General features: G+C 39.2%; 1 protein-coding gene across 1 annotated transcript in view; it reads right to left on the bottom strand.

Moving 5' to 3' along the window:
- SLC9A9 (solute carrier family 9 member A9) overlaps positions 1 to 26,239 on the bottom strand; it is a 563,642-nt gene extending 537,403 nt beyond the window's left edge. The window contains exons 1-2 of the mRNA XM_024131833.3: positions 25,939 to 26,239; positions 11,221 to 11,423 (exon numbers count right to left, since the gene is read on the bottom strand). Coding sequence (XP_023987601.1) covers positions 11,221 to 11,423; positions 25,939 to 26,113 — 378 coding nt within the window. The 5' untranslated portion in view covers positions 26,114 to 26,239. The remainder of the gene's footprint in view (positions 1 to 11,220; positions 11,424 to 25,938) is intronic.
- Between the last annotated feature and the right edge of the window lie 671 nt (positions 26,240 to 26,910).

Here is a 26,910-nt window from a genome sequence, read left to right as displayed (position 1 = left end):
ACCGTAGGAGAACACCAGCTGGAGCTTTGAGACGACAGAACTAGGTACTGAAGTATGGCAGTGTGGGATCCCTTGGGGTGGGACTGAATGTTCTCACAAAGCTAACAGCCCCTAAGAGCATCCCTATCTCAGGCCAAGAGCCCATGTACATACTGGTGCTGCTGAGACTCAGAATATAGTAAGATTTCAGAGAAGAGCAGAATTTTTCAGGAAACATATCAAAAATAGTTAAAATAAAAATAAAATTTTAACAAAATATGAACTATTCTATTGGTCCTTAAGTTGAGGTGTACATATGTTAGGAAGTAAACAAGATGATGCACCTGAGTGTGCAAAAAACTTTTTATATTTTATTTTTATCTCATCCTTTAAAAAATTCTAGTTTGATACTGCTTTATAATATACACAGGACATTGGTACAATGGTACTTTCATCTCATTTGTAAATAAATAGGCATATATTAGGTACACATAATTGTGCTTTACCGATGCACATATCAAAGTATGGAAATCAGTGTTTTAAAGTACTTAGCAATTAGCTGGTGCTTAATAATAACAATTAATATTTACTGAGGACTTATTAATGCTATAACGTACTATCTGGTTATATGAATTATTTAATTTAGTCCTCATAATAACCTTTTGAGGTCGGTACTAGCATTGCCTCATTTGACGAAACAAAGGCACCAAGGGTTAGGTCACATGCTAAAGATCAGGTTAAAGGTAGACCAGGGATTTAAACCCAGGTATTCCGATTGCAGAGTGGGGCTCTAACCATATTATGCTGCCTCATACACCCCAGTCCCCAGCACGTATGTGTTGATGTTTAAAAGAATAATATTTTGGTGTTTTTTGGAAAGATCACCTAGGAGGAATATTTTGTTCTGAGCTAACACACAATAAATACAAGATCTTAATAATTACAGAAAATAGTATCAAATAACAAGGTATAAGTCATTTTTTTAAGATTGGCCTCTCATGGAATATATTTCACCATGATCTTGAACTGAGTAGGATAGGCAAGTGGAGAGAATAGCTTCAGAGCCCTCAGCCAGCCCCCTCCCCCCAGAATAGCTTTGAAAACCTGTCCTTTGATAGCTAAGTGGATGGCTACTCAGCACCCCAAACTGCTAGTCCATGGTGTGGTCTGCCATGCTAGCTCCCATAGTTCCTAAAAACGTGTCTGTGCTACCACTTTGAGTCCCTTCTGGAACCAGGCAAATGGATGACCAAATGGATGTGCTAAGATGGTCCAAGACCAGGCAATAGTCAAGAGGCAGAGGTGATTGGGAGATGGGTGGGCATCTCAGTTGTTTCTCCCCATGGTGGTCTGGGATATTTTCTCGGGCTTGAAGCCAGGAATCTGAGAAGCTATCCCTTTACTCCATAGCTGTTCTCGTCTTATCACATTTTGTCATGCTAGAAAGTGCACCACGCCAGTGTTCAACCTGCTCATACACTTTCACATGACTTCTTTCCTTTCCCAGCGGAGAGTGAGTATGAGAGATATCAGTACAATCTGTGCTCTAAGCACATGACACTCCAGGAGACCACTGCCACCAACAGTTTTTACATTATTTTGAGTAGCTAGGCTTTTTGTTAAGAAATAAAATCAGACAGCTGGTTGGAATGCAATCCCCGCCACAAATCAATGTTCCAGTGGTCAGTTTCCTTAGAACTTGAGTCCTGAGTGATGATCTGGGAAGAAGAAGAAAGGAAGTCATAAGAGTTTCTGAGTGCTGCCTCCATAGCCCTGTGTCAGAAAGCCGAGCTGCCTTCCAGGTGGCAAGGGCTTAATCCAAACTCTGCCACATAGATCTGTCCAGGGTAATTCTTAATCCTGCATTGGGGGTGCACCAAGTTACAATCGAACTGTAGTAGAACAACTCCTTCGTGTCTGGACTGTGCATTCTGAAGGCCAAACTGCAAAAGTTGCCCGGATGCTAGGCAGAGCCTTCCGGTCTTTGGGGCACGATGTTCTGTTATTTCTACATTTTCTGCATTTTCACTGCCCATTCCAAGTGGACGTCTCTCTTCTTCTCCTCTACCCTTCTCAATCACAACAAATAGAATTTTTTCCAGAACTTTTTGTATAGACAAAAATGGTCTTGGATGTTGATGAAAAATATAGCAAAGAACTGGCAAGGAAAAAAAATGACCTCCAGAAAGCAAAGGCATCTAGTCTTATTTAGTTTTGCCCTCTGTTTTGAAATTCTCTGCTTACAGATCTCTGCGTGGCTCACTCCAATTTCATTCAGATCTTGGCTCCAGCTTCACCTCCTCAATGAGACCTTCCCTGCAGGACATACCTAAATACACTTCTCTCACCATCCCCGCATTTTGTTAACCTTTCTTTATAGCACATGCCTCCACCTGGCATTAGATTATGAATGCTTATGTTGAACTGTGCTTTATCTCTCCCCTAGAACCTAAGCTCCATGAGATTGAGGACTTTGTTTTGTTCACTACTGTATTTGCATCATCTAAAACAAATTGGCATATGATTAGTGCCCAATCAATAAATATTTGTTGAATGACTAAATGAATAAAGAAAATCTATGTGGTTCAATGACTAAATTAAAACCAAATGGAACTAATCATCAGGGAAATTCAAATCAAAATAACAAGGACATAGGAGATACCATCTCACACCTGTTAGAATGGCTATTATCAGAAAGACAAAAGATAACAAGTGTTGACCACAACGTAGAGAAAAAGGAACACTTTTCGCACTGTTGGTGGGAATGAAAATTGGTGCAGCCAGCATGGAAAACAATATGGAGGTTTCTCAAAAAATTAAAAAATAGAACTACCATATGATCCAGCAATCCCACTTCTGAGAATATATCCAAAGGAATTGAAATTAGGATCTTGGAGAGATAGCCACACACCCATGTTCATTGTCTCATTATTTACAATAGCCAAGACATGGAAATGACCTAAGTGTCCACTGATGGATAATTGGATTAAGAAAATGTGGTGTATATATATAGATAGATAGATATATGCAATTGAATTATTCGACCGTACAAAAGCAGGAAACCGTGCCATTTGCAACAACATGGATGGACCTTGAGAACATTATGCTAAGTGACATAAGATAGGGAAAGGCAACTACTGTATGATCTCACTAACTTGGAATCTAAAAAAAAAAACAAACAACGAACTCATGGAAACAGAGAACAGATTGGTTGTTGCGAGACCTGAGAGATGAGGCGTGTGAAAAATGGTTGAAAGTGGTCCAAAGATACAAAGTTCCAGTTATAAGATAAATAAATCCTGGGGATATAATGTACAGCATGGTGACTATAGTTAACATTGTATTGTATATTCGAAAGTTGTTACGAACTTAAAAGTTCTCATCACAAAAAAATTTGTAACTACATGAGGTGATGAATGTTAACTAAACTTATTGTGATGATCATTTTGCATTTGATATATATATAGATATCTATATATCTATATAAAATCATTATGTTGTACACCCTAAACTAATATAATTTTATATGTTAATTTTATCTCAACAAAATTGGAAAAAAATTTTAATGGAATATTTAGAGTCGAGACATTTCCTAAATCATTTCTCAGGCCAACGTTCTACAAAGAAAGTTGAACAAAGGTGGAAGAAAACAGATTAACAAAATTTAAAATGTTAGCTTTCTTTATTAACAACAGATCTCTTAACTAAGATTTATGATGAAAGTAGCTAAGTCTATCCAAACAGCCTCATCCCATGCTCTGCCAAGCTTGAGATCCCCCAGGACAATCTCATGTGTAAGAGTCAAGACTTGTCATGATAAAGAAACATAAATCATGAATCCCTGTTCTCTATAGAATGGAGAAATAATTGTGTCCTACATATGTTTCTCCAAACCCAAAGTGCTGATTTATCGTGATGCTTGCTTCTCTCATTGTGCCTAGAACAGTTTTAGAGATTTCTTTCCTGTCTTTTCTTTATCCTCTCCAAAAGTGTCCCAGCACTAACTGCACATATTTATCTCATGGTCTAATGACTCCTTCTGATCAAGCTGTTTCTGTTACCAGAAGAGCTTGCCTCTGAGCCAGAATAATCAAGCAAAAAGAAAGATTGGAAAGAACAGAAATAGTTTACAAACAAATATGTGAGAATTAAGACTGAACCACAAACAGTCAAAATCACCATCAGAAAAAGTTGGACAGTGAGAAAAATATTAAGACACTGATGTTTTGATACTGCAAATACAAAATTATTTTTTAAAGTCATATAATTATCTGTGGCTATAAGGACTTCCTTAAAATATCTCAAAAATATACAGTATTATCAACACAATTGATAATAGCTTCAGTGTGACCTATTTGCCTGGCAATTCTCTTTACTGAAACAATAGACAGGACAGATTACTCAGCAGTGTAACTTACTCCAAAATAACTTTCCTTACCAAATGATAGTGTCACTTGTCACACAGGAAGTGAAGACTTGGCAAACATTTCACTGGGTAGTTTCCTTTGACTTTTCACATTACAGTCATCTGACTTATAAATGATAGGAAGTATAAATTTAACTGTGCTGACAACTTTTTGAAAACCTACTGGGTCTGCAAGACTTTTCCAGCCAAACGGTCTGCTGACCTTTCCAACTCAATGTGGAAAAACATAATGTGTTAAATCAATGATAAATAAATTAATGATGAGACAAATTAATTCATTCATCAGTTTTAAACTATACTTGTGATTTTCCACTACAAACCAGCTCCTTCCCTTAACTTTTAAGGTCCTCATTTCTGTCCTGCCACTCTCTGTGAAACCACAAGAGAGGGTAGCAGAATTAGCTCTTCTCTCTTCCTCCTTTTGTGCCCAGTTGGTCCAAACTCTACAGCCTCTTCCTTCCTTGCTTCTCTTCCATCTGCCCCTTGGTTACCATTCAAGCTTAGCCTCATCTGTCTCTCTGCTTTCACTCTCTACTTTGTACACAGGAGCCTAACTATTTCTTTTCTTTTGTCAACATTGCATTCTTCTACTGACTACCAATAGAGTAGGCATTACTCAGCCTGGCATTTAAGGGATTCCATAACCAAGATCTGCCTTTATTCGCACCCTATGTTTCATTGGTCTTCCGTACTTCAAATCATTGGAAATGCTTTTCTTTCTTGGAATACTCTCTACCCCTTTTTCTACCTCCACATCATACTTTTACAACTCTGCTTGGAATGACTCTCCTACCTTCACACACTACATACATCACCACCAGAGTTAATCAGCTATCCTTCTTTGAAATCTTTCCTGTCACCCTAACAGGAAATAATATTGCCCCCTCTGAATGTCTGTGGTATCTGACCCACTCCTTTGATAGCTGTCTTGTGGTGTATTTGTTCATTTATTCATACGCTGTGTTTTCCCCATTTTACTAATAAACTCTTTGAGATCATTCTTTATTTCAGAATTGAAACGGATGAGACTCATTCAGTTCACTTGTGTTGAAAGAATGAATGAATGAATGAGTGATGGAGAAAGTTCTTTTATCTGCTGCTCTTCAGGAGCAAGATTTAAACTTCCTATTGATATGAAATTCAGAAATGCTTAGTAGACATTTTAGTATGCCTAAATACTCTGTAACAAATTAATGTCTGTAAAGCCACTGTGTAATAGAAAATAGGCCCCACTCAGTTAAAACTACTTAAGGATACATTAGATCCACAGAACAGCTTGACAAACAGTGTAGGAAACATTAACTGGATAGATACAAAGCAACACCGTCTAGTTTTATTTTCTCAGAAGGTTGTTTTGAGATCATCAGCTGCTCATAACATATAGAAAAATACTGTTTTCACACATCTTTAAGTGAAAATATTTTTTCCTTATCTGTACTGAGCATGACCAAAAGAAGCTTGGCATATGGTATCTCCTGAAATTTTAATATGTTTATAATGTGGCATAAAAGCACAGTACGCTGCTGCATATATACATGCCAACAGTTCTCATATTTTCCAGTTTTATACCTTATTGGAAGAAACTCAGGGAGCCATCAAGCCCAGAGCTGTTTCCAAACACATCAAGGCCTAACCATCTCAGAAATACACGTGCTCTTACAAGTATTCCAAGAGATGATTATATAGCACATGAATTTATTTCAGCCTCTTCAAATCCTGAAGTCAGAAATTTCATCCAAGACCTTAAACTACATTCTTCTGAGAGTAAAACTCATTTCCTCATCCTGTAACTTTTAGAAACAAAGGCCAAATACTCCCTTAAATCTGTACCACAAAGAAAAAGGTCCCAGTGGAGCCGCACCAATGGCTTCTGTAACATCACGGTGCTAGACTTCTTTCTGTAATTCTGACCATCCTCTTCTCTTTCCAGCACTGGTCCTCATCCCCTTCCACCCATCTCAGTGTAAGATAGCCCAGGCCTCAGTCCTTCTCTGTCCACAGGGCCACTCAAGAGCCTGTCCAATGGTGTGGGATATGATAAATCACTCAGGACTCAGAGTAAGGTGCTATGGGTCTCAGTTCTGCCTCTGACCAGTAGTGGGGCCCTGGACCCACCATGTAATTTCTCTGGATATGAATTTATATCTAAATGTACACAACTAAGATTAGATAATATCTCAGTCTCTTCAACCATTAAGTGTCCAGGACACTATTCTACCAACTCCAAGATGATAACTTCCAAATAGTCTAGCTGTATATACTCCACCAAGCTCTCAGATTCTTCCACTTATTCATTCATTCACAAACTAGTTATTTAGCAGCAATATGCATCGGGTACTGTGGTAGTCTTTGGGGATACACTGGTCAATAAAAAAGGCATGATCCCTGCCTTTGTAAAGTTTACAGTCTAGTGGACATCAAACAATGTAAGAATGATAATTAATAAGCAAGAAAATATATATAAAATTTCATATGGTGCCAAGTACTTTGAAACAAAAGAGAGGGCAGGAGAGAAAGAGAGACAGGGGATACAGTGTGAGAAAATCACAGGGCAAGCCCTCTCTGAAGGGATAGCATTTCAAGATTCTAGGGATAAGAAGGAGGCTGACATCCAAAGAGAAGGAGTAAGACCATTTTAGGCAAAAAGAATAACATGTGTAGAGGTCCAGAAGCAAGAAAAGTACTTTGTGTATAAAAGGGGCTGATAGGGCTTCCCTGGTGGCGCAGTGGTTGAGAATCTGCCTGCCAATGCAGGGGACACGGGTTCGAGCCCTGGTCTGGGAAGATCCCACATGCCGCGGAGCAACTAGGCCCGTGAGCCACAACTACTGAGCCTGCGCGTCTGGAGCCTGTGCTCCGCAACAAGAGAGGCCACGACAGTGAGAGGCCCGCGCACCGCGATGAAGAGTGGCCCCCGCTCGCCGCAACTAGAGAAAGCCCTCGCACAGAAACGAAGACCCAGCACAGCCAAAAATAAATAAATAAATAAATTTATTTAAAAAATAAATAAATAAAAGGGGCTGATAGATCTGCAGCAGTGGAGGTGAGGGGGAGAAGCAGAAAAGTGGCATTTCTCTCCTCACTATATTCACCTGAACACAACACAGGACCAAAATCGGTGGTTCCCAAACTTGTCTGCACATTAGAATCACCTGGTGAAAGCGGGGGCAGGGGGGCTGGATTGAGAGATCAGAATTGACATATATACACTAATATGTATAAAATAGATAAGTAATAAGAACCTGCTGTATAAAAAATTAAAAAAAAAAAAAAGAATCACCTGGTGATCTTCTAAAAGTTCCAAAGCTCAGGTGGCATCCCAAACCAGTAAAATTACAAACTCCAGGGGTGGAACACAAGCATCAGGATTTTTTGCAGCTTCAAATGATTCCAAAATTCAGACAAGTTTGAAAATCACTGACTTAAATCAATTTTAGGGCTTAAGTTCTTCTTTTACTCATCTATAAAATGATGGAGTTCGACTTAATGAAGTCAGGGCTCTTTCTTGCTCTAAATTAGATGATCTCTCTCCAGATGCAGATCCACAGTCATTTTCACCCATCCTCTTCCACAAATCTTCCTTCCCTCCTTTACCTCTATCCTAGGACTCCCACATTCTCCCAGCCAGACCTGAAACCTTAGAATCTTAGATTCTTCTCTTCACAGTGTTCCTATAAATCAAGCAGGTTCTGTTGATCCAAAGCGTTGATGAAGCCCTTCTTCCCTTTTCGCCTAGATAACCACTTCCAGCAGCCTCACCCTCCAGTCCTACCCACATCTTTCTGAACTCAATCCTGCAGCCTATTCAAGCCATATCCACATTTCAAAGCCCTTCTCAAGTTCCACCTCCTCCAGGAAGACTCCCTAACAAGCTCACGTATCTATGACAACTAATCCGTAAAGCTTCATAATCCTCATTGCCTATATGATACAATTTAGAACTGAATTATATACTAGCATATATTATACATTGGTCTTATCTCCCCAAGGGATGTTAAATAAATGGAAAAAACCCACATATTTTATTAATCCCTGGCATATATTAAGCATTCAAATATTAGTAGCAGCAGTGGTAGCACTGGTCTTAGAGGTAGTGCAGTGGTGATGGTGCTGGCGGTGGTATTAGAAGTGGCAGTGGAAGTAGTAGTAGAGGCAGTGACAGCAACATAAAGGGCCTTATGGCAGTCAGGTACTTTATGTACATCATCTCATTTAAACATTAAAACAATCCTGCAAAATAGTTCTAATCTCCCCACTTTACAAATAAGAAAGTTGGCGATTAGGAAGTTCAAGGAACTTACTAAGGATAGATGGCAGATCTATCTGGTCCTGAATTTTTTTCCCATTACTCCATGTTACCTCCCTATAAGCCTTCCAGTAAATAGGCCCTTTTTTGGAATTCTTTTGCATCTGACATAAATTAATTGCTCGATTGATATGAATACTTTCATGCAGTGGACAATTCCCAGTAACAAATACAGACTATGGGCATTTCATATTTGAAGACTAACCAGGGTCCCCCAACATTGGCACTTAAGCAACGAATGTGTGTTAAGATATACTCTGGCCATTTATAAAAAAGACCCTTTCCACTTAAAGTTGTCTAATATGGTAAGTGTACCAGTGGATGCCCCTTTCTCCACCAGCAAGGAGCTGGGGGATTTACCCTGGGTACTGAGCTGCCTATTGACAACCCGGGATGCCACGAGGAACAAATGCTAATTGTGAGTCAATAAGTCACACAATTTAGAAGTTAGTCTATAAAATACTTGAGCATTCAAGGTCAATGAAACATTTCATGTGTAGAACTCATAATCCACCCAACGAAAAAATCAAGAAGGCCCCAGAAACTTAGACATTTTCTCCATCTCTTGCCTTAATTTTTCAAAAGCAAACACTGGAGTTTGGCTGCTGATAAAAAAAAAATCAATAGGTCAACAACACAGTAACAAAAATTCTGATCAGGTGTTTGTAGGCTATCCTGTTGGAGAACAAGTTGCTATTAAAAAAACAGAGATAATTATCAGCATCTTTGGGGCAGGGGGTGGTGGTCAACCTGTTTGGAGAAATAGTGCTGCTTAGAAATGCAGATAAAATAGGTAAGAGAGTGAGGAGGGAAATAATTTATGTTCCAATACTAAGCAAAGTAAAACTGAAGACAGCGTTTAAATTATGCCGCTAACAAGATCACTTTAAAAAATTATTTCAATATAGATAGTTTTCTATTATTCATGTAAATAGAAAGAATCTCATGGAAGAGATCATCCAAAACAGCAGATCTAGAAGTTGCTCCTATTTACTTCAGAAATACATTATTTAATTTGCTTTTTTGTGCTTCACTTCACTTTACTAAGTCTGATTTAGGCTAGTATTATAATCAGTTTGACTTTCCTGAGCCCTCACCAAGTGCTAGGAGGAAGTTAATCTAGAATGTGCTAGTGGAAGATAATGTGAAAAAAAACCACTAGAAATAACTCATCTTGAATGAAGAAAAATCCAAATTATGTATCTCCCCTCCTGTCTCAAATCTCTCGAAATGAAAAAAAAAAGTGTATTTTAAAAGAAAACTAAATTTATATGGGATAAAATTGATAAAGTACACTTCCATAATAGCAAGGAAGTTCTCGGCTCTGACACAAAACGATCTAGAATATATCTCATAAGATCCTGATTCTCAGCATGTACTTGTGTTGTTAAACACAAATTCACTTATTCCAAAGAGTGATCCACACACAAGACACCACAGAAGGTAACCTCACCTGTTTTCTGACCCAGAGTCCTGAGAGCAGAAGAAAGTTTCCCTTCTAATAACTGAAGCAATTCACGCATTTGCAATAATAAAAACAATTTTAAAAGATGAGTAACTTCACAATTCTTCTTTTTTCAATCTAAGATTCCCTAACTAAACTGATGGAGTCAAGATCTCTTGAGATTGACTGTGTGTCAGTGTATTTATAAACAGCCAAGTGGCCAGTGTTTTGTGTTGGCAGCTAAAAGTCAACCATTCTAGATCAAGGCTTGCAAGTGAACATTTTTTTATTCTCCTCCATTTTCCTTTTGACTTAAGGGAGATTTAAACTGCGTAGCCAGCTGGTAATTTATATAACAACACTTAAAACACATATGTGGGGCTTCCCTGGTGGTGCAGCGGTTAAGAATACGCCTGCCAATGCAGGGGACACGGGTTCCATCCTTGGTCTGGGAAGATCCCACATGCCGTGAAGCAACTAAGCCCGTGAGCCACAACTACTGAGCCTGTGCTGGAGAGCCCGCAAGCCACAACGACTGAGCGCAGCTACTGAGCCCAAGCACCACAACTACTGAGCCCGTGTGCCACAACTACTGAAGTCCGCGTGCCTAGAGCCTGTGCTCTGCAATGAGAAGCCACTGCAAGGAGAAGCCCGTGCACCACAACAAAGAGTAGCCCCCGCTCACCGCAACTAGAGAAAGCCCATGTGCAGCAACCAACGCAATCAAAAATTAAAAAAAAAGAAACGTGAAAACTTGAATCAAGTAACGTGAAAGGCAGAGTCAGCTTAATTACTATTATCTTTTTACCTAATGTAACTGTGGCTTGCAAAACACTTATAATAAAAAGCATTATTTTTCCAACTTCTAGAAAAAAAATACAGACAACTGAGCTTACAATCAGAGTATATCAAGGCATTAACCACTTAGTTAAATCACCCCGTTAGTGTGGTGTTGAAAAAGGGCACATGTATGTGTATGGATGCATTACTTATGGTGGCTCATATATGATGCAATTATTTATACTGGAAAACAAAAACATGCGACCAGAGAGGGAGGATCCTTACCTTTTCAAGTATAGCGTTGCCTTGATGAGGATTGATGTTGTGCCGGCTTATTTCTCTCTTGTATTTATATTCATAAACTTGGTCAGTGATATTAATCAGCAGAGTTGAAGGGCTGAAGACCAGTTTTCCACAATCATACACAGTTCCACTTTCAATATCAGTTGGTGCTGTCGCATATCGTAAAATTAATCCCATTACAAGGCCTAAAATAAAGAATAAATAATTGCACTGGAGAAATGTAATCTAAAATGTTCATTACTAGATGCTTTCAAATATATGATTTGTAACTTGTATAGGTGGCAGGAGAAAGGGTCATTGCCTGGTTTAGAAAATTGTTGACTCTTCCATAGATACCAGCTCAACAGACTGTATTGTTAAAATATTTGCGATGGACACTGTTACTATTTCTCCTTTTTTCCTTCCTAATGGACCCACAGATTTTGGAGCGAAGAGCTACCCACCCCTTCTATCCATCCAAGTGCTCAAGAAAACCTTGGCTCCATGAGAGATGCCGAGTAATCTAATCAGTCAGGAGATGGAATTCCCCTGGAGAAAGTTTCTGGTCCACAGATCAGCACATATCTGAGACAGCCCCATCAGACTAAAATGTGGCACTTATATACTGTAGTTAGGGGACAAGTGTTCTTATTCTCTCCCTCAGGACATGATCAAGTCAATATGTTTCCTTACTTTTTGCTGGCAGGTATCTTGTGACCTTGAGGGGATATAGTCCAAGGACACAGTCAATATACTGAGGATAGTTGGACTGAGATATAGACAGAACCCAAGTCCTGGATGGCTTCACTGAGCCCTGGATCAACCTATCCTGGAGCTACCCTAATTCTAGACTTCCTGTTATGTGACATAATACATTTTCTAATTTTTCAAACAATGTAAAATCAAGTTTCTGCTTACGTGCAGCCAAACGCATTCTAATGATACAATATTCCCTTAGCAAAGAGTTGAACTCAAGTGACCATCCTTGACTTTTGAGTTTACAGACTCTGTTAGGATGCTCATGGTAATCTGATAAATGTGAACTCTCTTAATATTGTGGATTTATTAACAAAATCACAAAGAAACTTTAGAGGTCCACACATTCCTCAATTTAAAATCAGGATTGATGTGTTTGTTTTAGGATAAATCTACAGTTCACTCTTTAAAACATCAAAGGTGGAGGTTTTACCACTCTTTTGTAAATCTAGTCATCTAATGGCCTTTCATTTATTCAATAAAACATTTGTTGGGTGCATATTTTGTTTCAGACATTTATAGACTTAAAATAAAAATACAGTCCCAGTCCTACAGGAGCTGAAGTTTGTAAAATGAAGATCCATAAGCAAACAATTATAATACAACGTGACATGTGCTATGACAGCTGTTAAGTACCCTGTGTTATACAAGTATAGAGAGGAGACACTCCAAAGCTCTTTGAATGATGCAAAGCTTTAGATGAATCTTAAAAGGTCACACAAGATTTGTCCAGATGACCTGAATCAGGGAATGAGTTGGGATCCAGGCTGCACATGTGGGTGGCAGCACGTGAGTAACGGCAGAGACAGATAAATGTTCCCTAGGATTTTTGCTTGCCAATGTGTAGAATAGTTGTCAGGAAGTGGCTGCTTGGCCAGAGACTGTGTTTCCAGCTCTCTGGCATTTGGTTGGGTTCTCACCTATGGAATATAAGCAAAAGTGATGTGTGCCACGGCACTGAAGAAGTAGGTGAGTTTTCTCCCTTCTCTTTCCCCATTTATCAGATGGATGGGGCGGAAACAAAGGCCCTATAGGTAGACAGAGTCACCACACTGAAGAAGTCTGTGTCCCTGAGACACCAGGTGGGGGAAAGCCATCCACCAACCAGAAAAACCTGCACTGGACTGTTACTTGAGTGAAAAGTTAACTTCACTTGTGTAGTCACTGAAATGTGAGTGGTTCTGTGTTAACAGTCACTAGGATAACCTAATAATATAATGTATACATACAGAGGAATTTAAGAAATCTGATGGATTTAGGGAATCAGCAGTGGAGTAAGAGGAGAATAGGTGGAGAGAGAGAGAGAGACAGAGACAGAGACAAAGAGAGAGAAAAACTCTAGACCACAGGGGCCAGGTCATAAAGAGACTCCTCTGTCATGCTAAGAAGTTTTTATTTTTAACCCATTGGTAATATAGAACTATTGAAAGATTTTAGGCAGGACAGTAAAACAGTCAGATTTTCACATAAGATCTATCACTTTGGCAGTAATGTAGAGAACTAGAGTAATAGGTGAGAATGAAAGCGGATTTCTGTCAAAAATATTTTTACCTTACTTGTTCCTGCTTCAGTATTTGGCCCACTCCCCCATAAGAGTGAGAAATATTTTATCTTAACCTTTGCCAGCAAGAAAAAATAAGTGATGGGTTTGTAACCGCCATAAGCACTTGACCCATCACAGAACAGTGGGCAGCCTTCCATGTGCAGTGTCAAATGACTACAATAAAACTAGTCAGGAAAGAGAAGGGAAGACACACCACATACACTGCACACGGTTTAGGGTGCCTGCATAAGAACATCACTTTTCCAACACTCTAGTGGAAATCCTAGGAAGGATTCGTTTTCTAAAAGTTACTTGGCAATTACCAAGAATGATACTATGACCTCTGCTTTCTGCTAAGTGGAATATAAAGAAGGGAAACAAGGCACTACATGCATAGGGCCTGAATGGAGAGAACCTGTATTGATAATATCTGAAATTCCCAAAGGGTGAGCCGTGAGCCGCTTATTTTTGCAGTATGCTTTCAGTGCAGTAACAAGAAGTAAACATGAAGTGTCCACCGTTTTTTCTCAAGCAGGGGAAACAAGTATCTGTCATAACAAGTGCTTAGTACCTGGGTTTCTGTGGTTAAATTCATACAATGCCTCAAAAGCTAAATGGCCATGCCCGGCCCTCTGAACCATCTCTGGTTCCAGCCTTCGAGAAGCAGCACACTGGAGTAAGTGGAGTAAGCTGCTCGCTGCCAGAGGTGACCAGATGTAACAGCCATGAAAATGCACCTTGCAGACAGATCTCCCACTATGAGGAGGGTGTAGTCTGACCGATGGTCTGGAATTCACGACTGCAGTCATGCTGAAGCCAGACAATGACTGATCACAGCAGGGGCATTAAGACAGGGAGATGGGACTCCTCTGAAGGGTCACCATGGCTCAAAGACTCCACATCAGCTTTGCCCAACCTTTCTTAGAATTGCACCGCAGCCTAAACCTTTTCCTACGCAGCCTCCCCTCCTTCCCCCTCTCCACAGGGGTTTGTTGGGCTGCTCCAGGACCTGATAGCTGGCCCAGCATCCGCAGTCTCCCTCCTCATTTTTCCTCAAAGGAATTTTCCCCCAATAAACCTTTTGCACAGCTAATCTCTCTCCAGCATCTGCTTCTTGGAGGACCCAAATTAACACACTAGACAGAAGGCACTGGCCCTGCTTCTCCCCAATCCCAAGGGTTGAGAGGAATCAACATCTTGGCACAGGACAAGGGCCAGTGGGGAAGTTGCAGCCTCACTATGCACTCGGTTAATAATAAATGCATCCACCCATTTGTGTGCGGTAACAGCAACGAGAAAATCCTAATGTTGGAGGCCAGACACCTACTCATAGAGCCTCATAATGCTTTTGACAGCCACTCAGAGCTTTAGCTGTATGCTGACACAAACGTAGAATGTTGAGTTAACACACTCCAGCCCAGTATTGCATGAGAGCAGGTGACAGATAAAGTAGGATTGCTAGTAGGAAGAAAATGCTAATGAAAAGGGGTTATTTTTATACTCCCACAAAGATACAGGGTAAAGAGAGCATCAACCACCTGTGCACAGAAGAAGAAAAGAGGGGACTGTCTACCATGACTTATGGACACAAACCAGTACTCTCTTTGGTAAGCCATGAACCAGAACCCTACCTGCCCGGGGAGAAAAGGAGGCAGCCTTTCCCAGCAAAGCAATACCACAAACACATGTGTGCATAGCCCTGACCCCAGGTTGTATCCTCACAAGCATGACACTTTGCTGAGCTCTGTCACTTGGCCGGCTGGTGGCATTACCTTCTCCAAGCAGAAACTCTAGTCCAGATGCATCCCCTGGGTCTACAAGTTTGAGCATCTGGGCAACTAGGGTGACAGGAGTGGGAAGTTGCTTTCTAGTGAACGCTGACCTTGCCCCAGAAGCACACAAACCCCCAAGACAGATCTTGGACAACAGACCTCATCCCTAAGGTCCTCACAATCCTACAAAGTCCATCTCAAGTCCCAGCTGGGGGACCTGTGCTCTGATGCAGCCTGTACTCACTAAGTTCTGTAATCTTCGAGTACTTATAGTTCGCACCACACCCTTTTTGGTCCCATTTTATATAAAGATATATATTGTTCAGCCCTGCTCTGTAGACTTTGGCTTTGTCACCCCCACTGGATAATGAGACTGTTTAGGGCAGACGCTGTGCTATTCTTCATCTGTCTTTTCTCTAGAAAAGCCAAACACTTTAGGCAGTTATAACCCAACTTTCTCCAAGTCCACAAACTCCCTTGGATTCAAGAAGAAAAGGATCCTCTGAGTTTATGCAGTTAGTCAGTGACCGACATTTTAAAATGTCACATGTAAGGAGCGTCACACCAAATGCTGTGATGTTCCTGTCCTTACAGAGCTTGCAAGATAACTCTCACAGCAGATGCCTGACATACAGTTGACATGGTGATGTCTGTGGGAGAGGAAAGGAGGGACGGAGGAAGGAAGGAGGAAAGAGCCTCACGAGCACTCAAAATGTGAAACACTTAGAAATATGAGCCTCCTCTTTCTGGGCTGGCTCTCCATTCTCCACGCTGAAAATATGAGAAAACCCCACTCCCTTCCTCCCTCCTTCTGCTTTCACGCTACAGACATGAAAAGCATTGCTCTAGGACTTGTGGGAATTATAAAAATGAATAAAATATGGCCCTGATCATAAAATATTAAAATATTTTAATCCTACTAGGCCTCTTCTTTCTGCCCAATCCTGTGATCCTGATTTCCAGTGAGAATAAGGTACAAGGGTTTCCTAAGCGTCTTCTTATATTAAGCCTGCATTTCATAACCAGTTCCCCTGCATCTTATTTAGTCATTCTGCATGATGCTGAAATGTTCTCCTAAAGAGAATTTTCTCAGAGGAATATCTATGGGGATTTACTTTTATATATAATGATCATATTTATATATAATGAAATGGATAACAGGTTGGTTTTTAAAACACAACATGTTGAAATCTCTTTGGCTATGGTCAGACCAATGATTGTGTTCACACACTACCACACACACTGCCACACTGCATGGCACGCTCCAGCGGGCTCCTTTCAGATTCTCTTCCTGTAGGAGTCACACAAGGCAACAAGCCCAACTGTACACATGCATCTAATCAGACTATCACACAGGTATATTTAAATGCCACGTGACATTGGAGAGAATTTAGGAGCCTCAAGAAAATGTAGTTAATACATGAAGATTGAAGAACTGAGTTTTGTAGTTCTTTCACTCTCTATGCACGGAGTGGCTACCAAGAATAATCTAAATAAATGAGGTATTGTCTCTTACTGAAAAAACAAGATAAATCCTGAAACTACGTAATATGATATTTCAACTTAATAAGGGTATCAGACACTGCTGATTGGCAACTCAGCAACTGTCCCCTCTTTTTCCCAACAAAACCCTGATTTGTTCGGCTAACCATCCCTCCCCACATGTGCTCAGGGTAAGCTGACCTCTCTCTCAGTTCCAAGGGTGTTTCTACTCCCCTTGCTGATAATTGGTACTAGAAGGCATGCAACTCTATTCCTGTCAATAAAATGTGAAGAGAAGCTTGCTAGGAGGCTTCTTAGAAAAGTTTTGACATCCTAAAAGAGGGGCAGAGGAGAGACGAGCTCTCTTCTTCCTCAGGCTATTATTGTGCCTGGTCAGGACACCAGGAACTGCCATGCCCACCTCGCCCCCAGCCGGGCATTGAAGTCAGCACTGGGAATGGCAGAGCGGAGAAAAGGAAAAAAAACCTGCGTCCTTGAAAACAATCGCAGTTGCCGAATCAGCCAGCCCTGAAGACCACTCTTCTCTCGACTTCTAGTTATGGGAGATAATAAATTGCCATATTGCTTAAGTCTGTCTGAGTTAGGGTTCCTGTGACTAGAAGTTGAAAACATCCTAACAGATACAGTTTTTTTTTTTAACAAGTGAATGTACAAAGTCCCAAAGAACCCTAAAGGAGAGATCAACTAACTCCATCCTCTAAAGTGTTAAGGAAGGCTTCCCAGAGGAGCTTCTTAAGGATGCACAGGATTTGCAAGGGAGAGAAGAGGGCGTGGACTTTATAGGGAGAAGCACATGGAAATCAATAAGTGGGGTGCTAATCGGGAACATCGAGCAGCTTGGGTGGCCCACTAGGGCACCTGAGATCAAGGACCCCAGTGCAGCTGAGAAAAAGAGGGTGTTCAAGAGGGAGGGGTGGTTGCCAAGAAGATCCTGAGGAATAACAGAGTGAAGAGAAAAGAGAATTGAGATACAGTGGGAACATGGAGAGGAAGTTAACATCAGAAACAGTGTCTATTTATGTGAAAAAGAATTTAGCAAAGGAATTTGAGTAGAGGAATTTCAAGATGACAGGAATAAAATAAAGCCAAGGAAGAGTGTTCTTTACCACTCTTAAGACATTTTATAGTGGGAGACTCTTTAAGGCAAGGAGTCTAAGATGTTATTTCAGTCACTCAGATTAAAAAAAATATGAACTAGGGATCCAAATGTGGAAATGAAGAAGGAAAGGGTGTGATAAATATTCGAAGGAAGCCAAATCAGTGGACACCATTTAAATGTAAGATAGTATTCACAAATATTAGATATTACGTGTTATCGCTACAATTTTAAACTGTTTACTTGATATTTATCCACCTCTACCATCTTATCAAAGGCTTTGTCAGAACACTGATTTAGAGGGATGATATGGGTTTGAGTTTCAAATGCTAAATGCATTCCCTAACATTTTCCTTTAGCAGTTTAGTTTTACACTGAGATTAGTCAGGGATAGAACCAAAAGTAAAAATATACAATGTCTTCTGGCTATTTAGGGCTTTTGTTCTCTCTCTGCCCTCCCACCAACCTTCTAAATTCAAAGGACTAAAGGAAGGTGTGGGTTTCGCTAAAAGGGACATAATTTATTGCTTTGTGCTGCCTCACTATCAACTTGCTTTGCTGAAGAAAAGCATCCCATAATGATTTAAGAACAGGTCTGTCTGGGGCATCTGCCCGCAAGAGTATCCCATGATATTCCGAGGTGGAAAGTGGTCCATGAAGCTGTTCCACCTTGGGATGCTTCATCCATTCAAAGTTCTATCTTCTCACAGGTTAGAGTCATATGCGAAATGACAGAGTCCCAACCGTGAGATCTTCCACCACGGTGTGGACATCCATCCTTGGTGCATACCGGACAACACACACGTGCACACACTCACGCATACAACACACACAAACACACACATGTCACAGCACTCCGGGATTCCTAACATAGCACTATAGGTAACTTTTCTCTAGAAACTATCTCAGCCACAGCTTATATGTAGCTAATACCCTTCTTGAAATCATCTTAGGAAGTTTACAAAAGAAATATAGAGATATCTAACTAGATAAATACTGACCAAAACAAAATGATTTCTTTTATAATGTTTACACAGAACAGTCTATTTTTTCTCAAACCAGAGGTGGAAATGTCACAAAGTATTCTAGATAGTGAAAGAGGAAGGGACTCTCCAATACATGGAGATTGTCTCCCAAACTCTCTCTTCATCACAGCGGGGTAATGAAGTGAGAAAGAAAAAAGATAGGAGAAAAGAAAGGAGACAAAACTAGAAACCGCATGTTTCATTTTCCTAGTGGAGTAGTTCTCAGACTTTAGTGCATCAGAAACCTCTGGAAGTTGCATTAAAACGCTGCTTTCCTGGACTCCAAGTTTTTGACTTAATAAGGCTGGCCTGGGCGCCACATGTATACATTTCTAACAAGTTTTCAGGTGATTCTGCTGCTGCGGCTTCTGGAACCCTACTGTGAGAAGCACTGTCTTGAAAGACAGCAGTTCCTACCGATACGACTGCCATCACAGTCATAGAACTCCACCAACACAGTAGTTTGCTCCAGGGGCTTCCTCTGTAGCTCCTTAGTGATTCAGAAGCACAGCAGGATATATAGGAGGTTATTTTCTTAAAATCAACTTTTAAAAACCTACACAGAGCAATACATCTTTGATTTTTTCCACTTTTTCAAACTTTCTTTGGCTAACACTTTACAGCATGGAAAACCTTGCCCTGATCTCCGAAGCTTCTTAAAACCAACCTTTTTTTCCCCCCAAGAGGGAAAGCAAGTTTAATTCATTAGGCTCTTAACCCTAATTACATTTCCTGCAGGTCCCTTCCTTCAAATTAAACCAGAGCCACTCTGGTTTTCATATGACATGCATCCACAGATTCCCAAATCCACAGCCAGACATCACTGTTCTGATGGTATAATTTTCTCTCTTTGCCTTTCTAACAGGAATTCAACAGGATTTACTGAGCATTCCATATAAAATCAGAGCAGGACTGGAAGAACTAAGAATGGTAAAATAACACTAATTAAAATCCCATCTGGGAGAAAGACTTGGATGTCATTATAGGCTGGTAGGTTTCCGGGGGAAAAAAAGCTATTGGTTTGAGTTGGAGCGGCTGAGAGTTGCCTGATGGCTAATGTCAGTCTTGGCCTGAATTTTGAAGGACTTTTGCAGCTGGAAGGAAGCTTAGTGAAATCTATTTCATTTCTTCCTCATTTTAGATAAGAAAACTAGGGCTAGAGATTAAATCGCTTGCCCAAAGTAATGCATCTAGCTACTGAAAAAAAAGAAAATCATAAGGATTAAAAAACCCAAATCCCCAAGAGAGCATCCAATGCTTTCTCCATAAAGCATGCTACATTTGAATAAGTAAAAAGCCTCAGGAGGGCCTTCCAGGCAGGGAGAAGGGTGTGAAGTGGCAGTCAACCTCTCCTATGGGCCTGGCAGTCAAGGACGCAGGGCTGGACTGAAGCAGAGTAAAATGCATCAGTAGGGGAGAGCCACACCATGTCCACCAACCCAAGTTTATCCTGAGGAACCTCTAAGCAGTGCTAGGATAAAATTAATGCTTTATGATTTTTTAAGAAAAATAGCTTTTAAAACCTTAGTGCTTGACTATGTAACTATGTTTTCTTTAAATCTTGAAAAACAGGCTGTTGAGTGAACTCAGTTGGCCTTATTAAACTGCTTAATATATTCTTAGAGGATCAGACATAGTTTAATAGGTTAATACAATATAGTTTAATGAATTCAAAAATCTAAACTTTGTGGCTTAAAATTTCCCTTCAGCCCGCTAAACAGTGAGCAAGATTTCCCCTTGTATTTGGAGACTGTCCCTTATATTATAAGGCTGTGAAATCAAAGGTAGAATTCTAAGAGATTTAAATTGTTCTGTCCCTTAGGGACAGAACAATTGCATGGCATTATGCAATTGCATGGCATTATGAGTGCATGGCAAATGCATGGCATTATGAATGTCCTACAAAGTAAGGGAGCCGCCAGTGATGTGTAAGGGAATTGTTAATGCTATCAGGGAACAAGGAGCAATTTTTCTTTTATGAATAACGAGCAATGGATACAGGGCCCTAAGTGAGCAGTGCTAAGTGCATCATCTGCTGCCAGTCAATATTTTGACCATTCATAGTCTCTTAAGCTTTTAGTCCAATTTAAATGAATATCATCATGGCTTATACTTTAAGCCGGTTATGGATTCTAATCCTTTGATTTTGAAATAATGAGAGCTGTAGAATGCCATGAGACCCAATTACCAACCACTGTTCCTGGTGAAGCAAACATATTGTTAAAATGCTGCCACTAATTTTTAAAAGCATCCTGGGACCCTTGATACCAAGAAAGATAGATTCTTTGTATCTGGAGTATCAGAATTATCTCCAGTGAACTCCAGAGTCAAACCAAACACCACCCATGGTTTCTCTTGGCCTCTACAGCACTTCATGTAATATATGGTTAACAACTGGGAAATTGTTCCTAACAATAACTATAAAAGAGCAGTTAGATGTCCTGTTTGATCACTTTTCTCCTCACTTTTATTTAATTGCTCATTTCCTAAAACCCTGCTCCCTAAAATTTTTTAATTGGATTTCCCCATATACAGATAAAGTGCACCAACATCTAGTGTGTCTTCTAAAGGATGACTGACACGTATCGGCAGAATAGTGACAGAAAGGCAAAAGGCTGGCTGGGCTGGAACAGGAAATCCAGTGCCTTAGAAAAATATTTATGGTTCTTGACGCAGAGGAAAATGAAACGTTATACAAATAGTTGACGAGAGTAAGCGCGGTAGTCAGTCTAGTAGGGGAACTGTTAGTCAAATTCATTGATAAGCGTCAGGTACAGGACCAAGCAATTTTAGAAGATGTTTCATTACAAGCATATCTGTCTGTAAGACGGAGATGACTGAAGTACAGTTTACTTTCAAGTGTTCATCTCCTTTAAGATAAAAAAAAACTTGTAAAAGTTCAACGTGAACCATAGTTTTGTTTCTTTTCTTCCCCATTGATTATCACCAGGCCCCTGGCAGAACTCTCGCGAGAGCCATGGCTTCCATCCTCTGGTGATGAAGGGGTTTATTTGGTCTTACTCCGAAATTTCATTCTTTTGGACTTTCTGGAAAATAGAATCTATCTGACTAATCTTGAAAGCATAAACAATACGAGGATGCATCTGGATCTCACAGATACATCTTCTCTCTACGACAATCATTGAAAGAATTTATTTATTTTAAAATATCTTCAGCATCTCTTAATAGAGATAGATAGATAGCCCAGCTCGGTGGCTAATTACATGACCTTCATGTCTCTAAGTCTTCATTTCCTTACCTGTGAGATGAGGATGCTGGACTTACAATCTCTGACTCCTTCCCAATATATGAATTTCAAATTCAGTTATAACTACTGGGAGATTCATTCACTTGGCATCTCCCTTCTCCTTACCATGCTAGTGGGAACCTGCTGTATAGCACAAGGAGCTCAGCTTGGTGCTCTGTGGTGACCTAGATGAGTGGGTTGGGGGAGGGGGTGGGAGGGAGGTCCAAGAGGGAGGGGATATATGTATACATATAGCTGATTCACTTTGTTGTATAGCAGAAACTAACACACCATTGTAAAGCTACTATACTCCAATAAAACAACGACAACAAAAGGTTTATCTGAATGTCCCACCTTATTCCTCTGTTGTAGTTTCAGACGATTTTATTACATCACTGACAGAAAGTCCCTAATAAATATTTTAGACATAACATTTAGATCATCCCTGAAGAAGAAATATGAGATGTCACCAGTGCTATCCATATGGACTATTTTCAGAGATTATCAGTGAGAACTCTTTTGAGATGAACATGAACCTTATTAGACACGCGGATGAGTAAACTCACATGGACGCCGCCATGAGTAGCTATTCAGTTTGGGGGAAGTTCACTTCTTTGAGATTTAGGTTCTTCCTCTGTATAATGAGGTGGCTAGAGAAAATAACCTTTAAGGTCTCCTTAAATTCCAACAATTATAATTCTATGCCAATAAAAAAAAACTAAACAACACTAAAATAAAAGTCTTCACTGATTTATACAGTTGAAGATAACTGAAGGATACTAAAAATTCTAGTAGTGGGATAGTTATACATATATATGGATGTCTCCATAATTTTTATAATCCTTATACATTGCAGTGTTTCAGAACTTGCTTTCAATAACTCCCATACAAAAAATTTATAAAAGAAGAACAGAAATCAGACAGCTCAACTTAATCCCACACAAACCTTAAGCTTAAACTGCCTTAAGAATAGCAATTTAGAGAAACGCTATCTCAACTATTGCTCAATGTGCTAATTGTTTTTTCTTCTTTATTGAAGTATAGTCGATTTACAATAATGCATTAGTTTCAGGTGTACAGCAAAGTGATCCGGTTTTACATATACACACACACACACACACACACACACACACACATATATATGTATGTATATATAAAACTGAATCTTTTTAAAATTCTTTTCCAGTATAGTTTATTACAAGATGTTGAATATAGTTCCCTGTGCTATACAGTAAATGTGCTCATATTTTATGACTTCAACCACAACTTAAAAGTATTTCATGAAGTTTTTAAGGATTAAAGTTAATCTGGGAATTTTCATGTTAAAAATAAACTGCCTTAAGAATAGCAATTTAGAGAAACGCTATCTCAACTATTGCTCAATGTGCTAATTGTTTTTTCTTCTTTATTGAAGTATAGTCGATTTACAATAATGCATTAGTTTCAGGTGTACAGCAAAGTGATCCGGTTTTACATATACACACACACACACACACACACACACACACATATATATGTATGTATATATAAAACTGAATCTTTTTAAAATTCTTTTCCAGTATAGTTTATTACAAGATGTTGAATATAGTTCCCTGTGCTATACAGTAAATGTGCTCATATTTTATGACTTCAACCACAACTTAAAAGTATTTCATGAAGTTTTTAAGGATTAAAGTTAATCTGGGAATTTTCATGTTAAAAAGTAAAAGTTACATTTATGTGTCGTGGGTACAAAGTATGTCTGAATTTTAATAGGTCACCAAAATTCAGTCAAAAGTTTTACAAAACAGTATCTCCATCATAGATAAGCTGAAATTGGCAAATGAGTCATAGTTAATCAAATTCAGGGCTGTGAAGAAATCTTCCCCACTAATAAAAGTTTATAATTTTACACACACACACACACATATATATGTATGTATATATAAAACTGAATCTTTTTAAAATTCTTTTCCAGTATAGTTTATTACAAGATGTTGAATATAGTTCCCTGTGCTATACAGTAAATGTGCTCATATTTTATGACTTCAACCACAACTTAAAAGTATTTCATGCAGTTTTTAAGGATTAAAGTTAATCTGGGAATTTTCATGTTTAAAATGTAAAAGTTACATTTATGTGTCGTGGGTACAAAGTATGTCTGAATTTTAATAGGTCACCAAAATTTAGTCAAAAGTTTTACAAAACAGTATCTCCATCATAGATAAGCTGAAATTGGCAAATGAGTCATAGCTAATCAAATTCAGGGCTGTGAAGAAATCTTCCCCACTAATAAAGATTTATAATTTTAAAACCAGTGTTGTTTTGCTAAACTATATATAGCCCTTTAATTTAATGCCAAGAATTACATTGTTTCTGTCTTCTCAGATTACATCCTATATCCTCTTTGATTATTTATTAGAAGAGTCAATAGAAAGCCTGGTCCACTGACCGTGGAGAAGGGCAGTGACTGGCGCCGAGGGCTTTACATTTGGTGGTGTCACTTCCCTTTTCTTTGACTATTTCTCTTTAACCTGATTGTAAGTTTTTCCCCTCAAATGAGAGTTTTGTTATGTTTTTTAAGTCCCTCAATGGAAAGGAACTTAACTGTGCTCTGAATGGACCAGCACATCAGTCTCCTGAAAGAAATTACACTGCTTAGCCTAAAACTTCTGCCTTCTAGCTCAAGTATCTCACAGTGGGATCCAGTTAAGGCATCTGATTTCTTATGGTCTCAAATCATGACTGTACATTGTTATCATCAGGACATTATATGGCTAGCATATAAAATGTGCACTGATCCTGTTCCCTGAACCTCGGGGGGTATAAAAGGCTTTAGGACTTCCAAAATAAGGGAAGTGAAATATAAAAGTATATTCTTTACTATGACTTATAACAATGCCTCAGCTGTTTCCATTTTGTTCAAAGTTCCTATCCATTATCAGGCTAAGAGTGGTAAAGCAAACTATTTCATAAATCAGATCAGTTTTAAAACTACCAGTGTCTTACACTCTACTTTAAAAGATGAGAGTACAGACTGGATAATCTCTGTCACATTTTATTAAGCTTTCTGAAAGGAATGACATGGTAGGTTGCACAGAAAGAGCAATACCTTGGGAGTTTAAAAGGTTAAATTCTTTTCCACACTTTGTCCCTCCCTCCAAAAAAGATACATAGTAAATCATAGTAATACTAACAATAATTATAAACTAGAAATTATGAAATCAGGCTAAGAAATGAAGAGCACTGCATAAAGAAACTTGTGTATTTTAAGAAAATAAAGCATGCTCATATAATTAAAATAGATTTGAACAAAATTACTCTAATAGTAGGGGTGGAATACATACGTTTCTGCAAGTTTTCTTCTTGAAACTAGTTGATGTAAGAGGATTTACTCAATACATGTTTAAATGATGTTATTTCTAGAACTTTATAATGCTCATCAGCCCCCTCCAGTGAAAGAAGGCTGCTCTCTGTGACTTCCCAATATCTACCATTACAAAAACAAACAGCTAGCCCTGTTTGTCTCCCCACATGACAATGGACCTGCATCTGTCAACAGACTCGCATTATGTGCAGCGTGAGAACATGACTGTGACATTTACTCTTGTGACAAGGCAAATTTTGGCAGCTCATCTGGACAGAGATGAGCATTCATTATGCTGCAGCACCTTTCATCAAGCTAATGACATTTCAATCAGCACGTTTTCTCCAGTTTCGGTACTTTGTCATCTGAGCACAAGTCTCTAATTACGCCCAAGCAACAAGTTTCACATCAATCCTACAGTTTCTGCACTCACCGTACACCATTGCTCCTCCGGTTTCATGCAAGAAGCGAAATCGATGATTTTTAAATAACCAGATTGTCAAAATGGTAAGGATGAGCAAAAAATTAAAGACAAGCAGCTCCACCGCTCCCTGATGTTGAAACTGATACTCGTCCCTCTCTGACATGAACCTTTGCTGCCTCTCCATTCTCCAGTCTACTCGGGATTCCTTAGATAAAAACCTGGATAAGGACTCTTTTATCAAGGTTTGCCTAAGCCTAAGACGGTCTGGCTGCCTGAGGATTTCAGGATAACACTGCCACTTAAGTTGCTACTTCATGAGCATTCTGCCTTGGCTTAGTATTCAGATGGCTTCTAGTTACAACTTCCTGTTTCTCTCTTAAAGCAGCCTCGTCTCTTTTCAAACTCCAGAGTGTGGTTTCATCATCGACTCTTACTGTCTTTAAATGATTCATTCCATGAAATTAACTTTCATTTCGGACAAACCTGCTATCAGTCATTCTGAGATCTTGAGTCATGATCTTATCGTTTAGAACAAGTCTTCTTAAGCTGCTTAACAGGTGAATTGTAGATTAATAATAAAGCAGATCACCTTATATCACCAACACCTTCTAAATTCAAAAAGCCGATTCCTGAATCATAACCTCACTCACATGCGAGATTTTTCCTTTCCAACCAAAGCCTAGCAATGTGATGGGGACAGACTGAAAATGATTTCACAAGGATTTTTTTTTTTTTTTAAGTTTAGAAGCAAGAAATAATTTTGTATATGACTCTCTCTCTCTCTGGTTTTATATAACTGGTAGTCACAAGAGCAGTATTTAAACTCTGAATCAATTGCTTTTCTTTTAACAAGAATAAATGAAAGCACAAGACAAAAAGAATTTTGTCCTATCTCTACAGCTGTGTGCAGTTTTTATATGTTGAGTCAAACAAGAAAAGAAACTAAACACGTGTCTTTGAAGGAGGAAACCATACAGCCAT

This window comes from Physeter macrocephalus, chromosome 1, assembly GCF_002837175.3.
Source record: "Physeter macrocephalus isolate SW-GA chromosome 1, ASM283717v5, whole genome shotgun sequence".
Taxonomy (NCBI): domain Eukaryota; kingdom Metazoa; phylum Chordata; class Mammalia; order Artiodactyla; family Physeteridae; genus Physeter; species Physeter macrocephalus.
The sequence above is the reverse complement of the archived record's forward strand: the minus strand, read 5'-3'. Positions and strand labels throughout refer to the sequence as shown.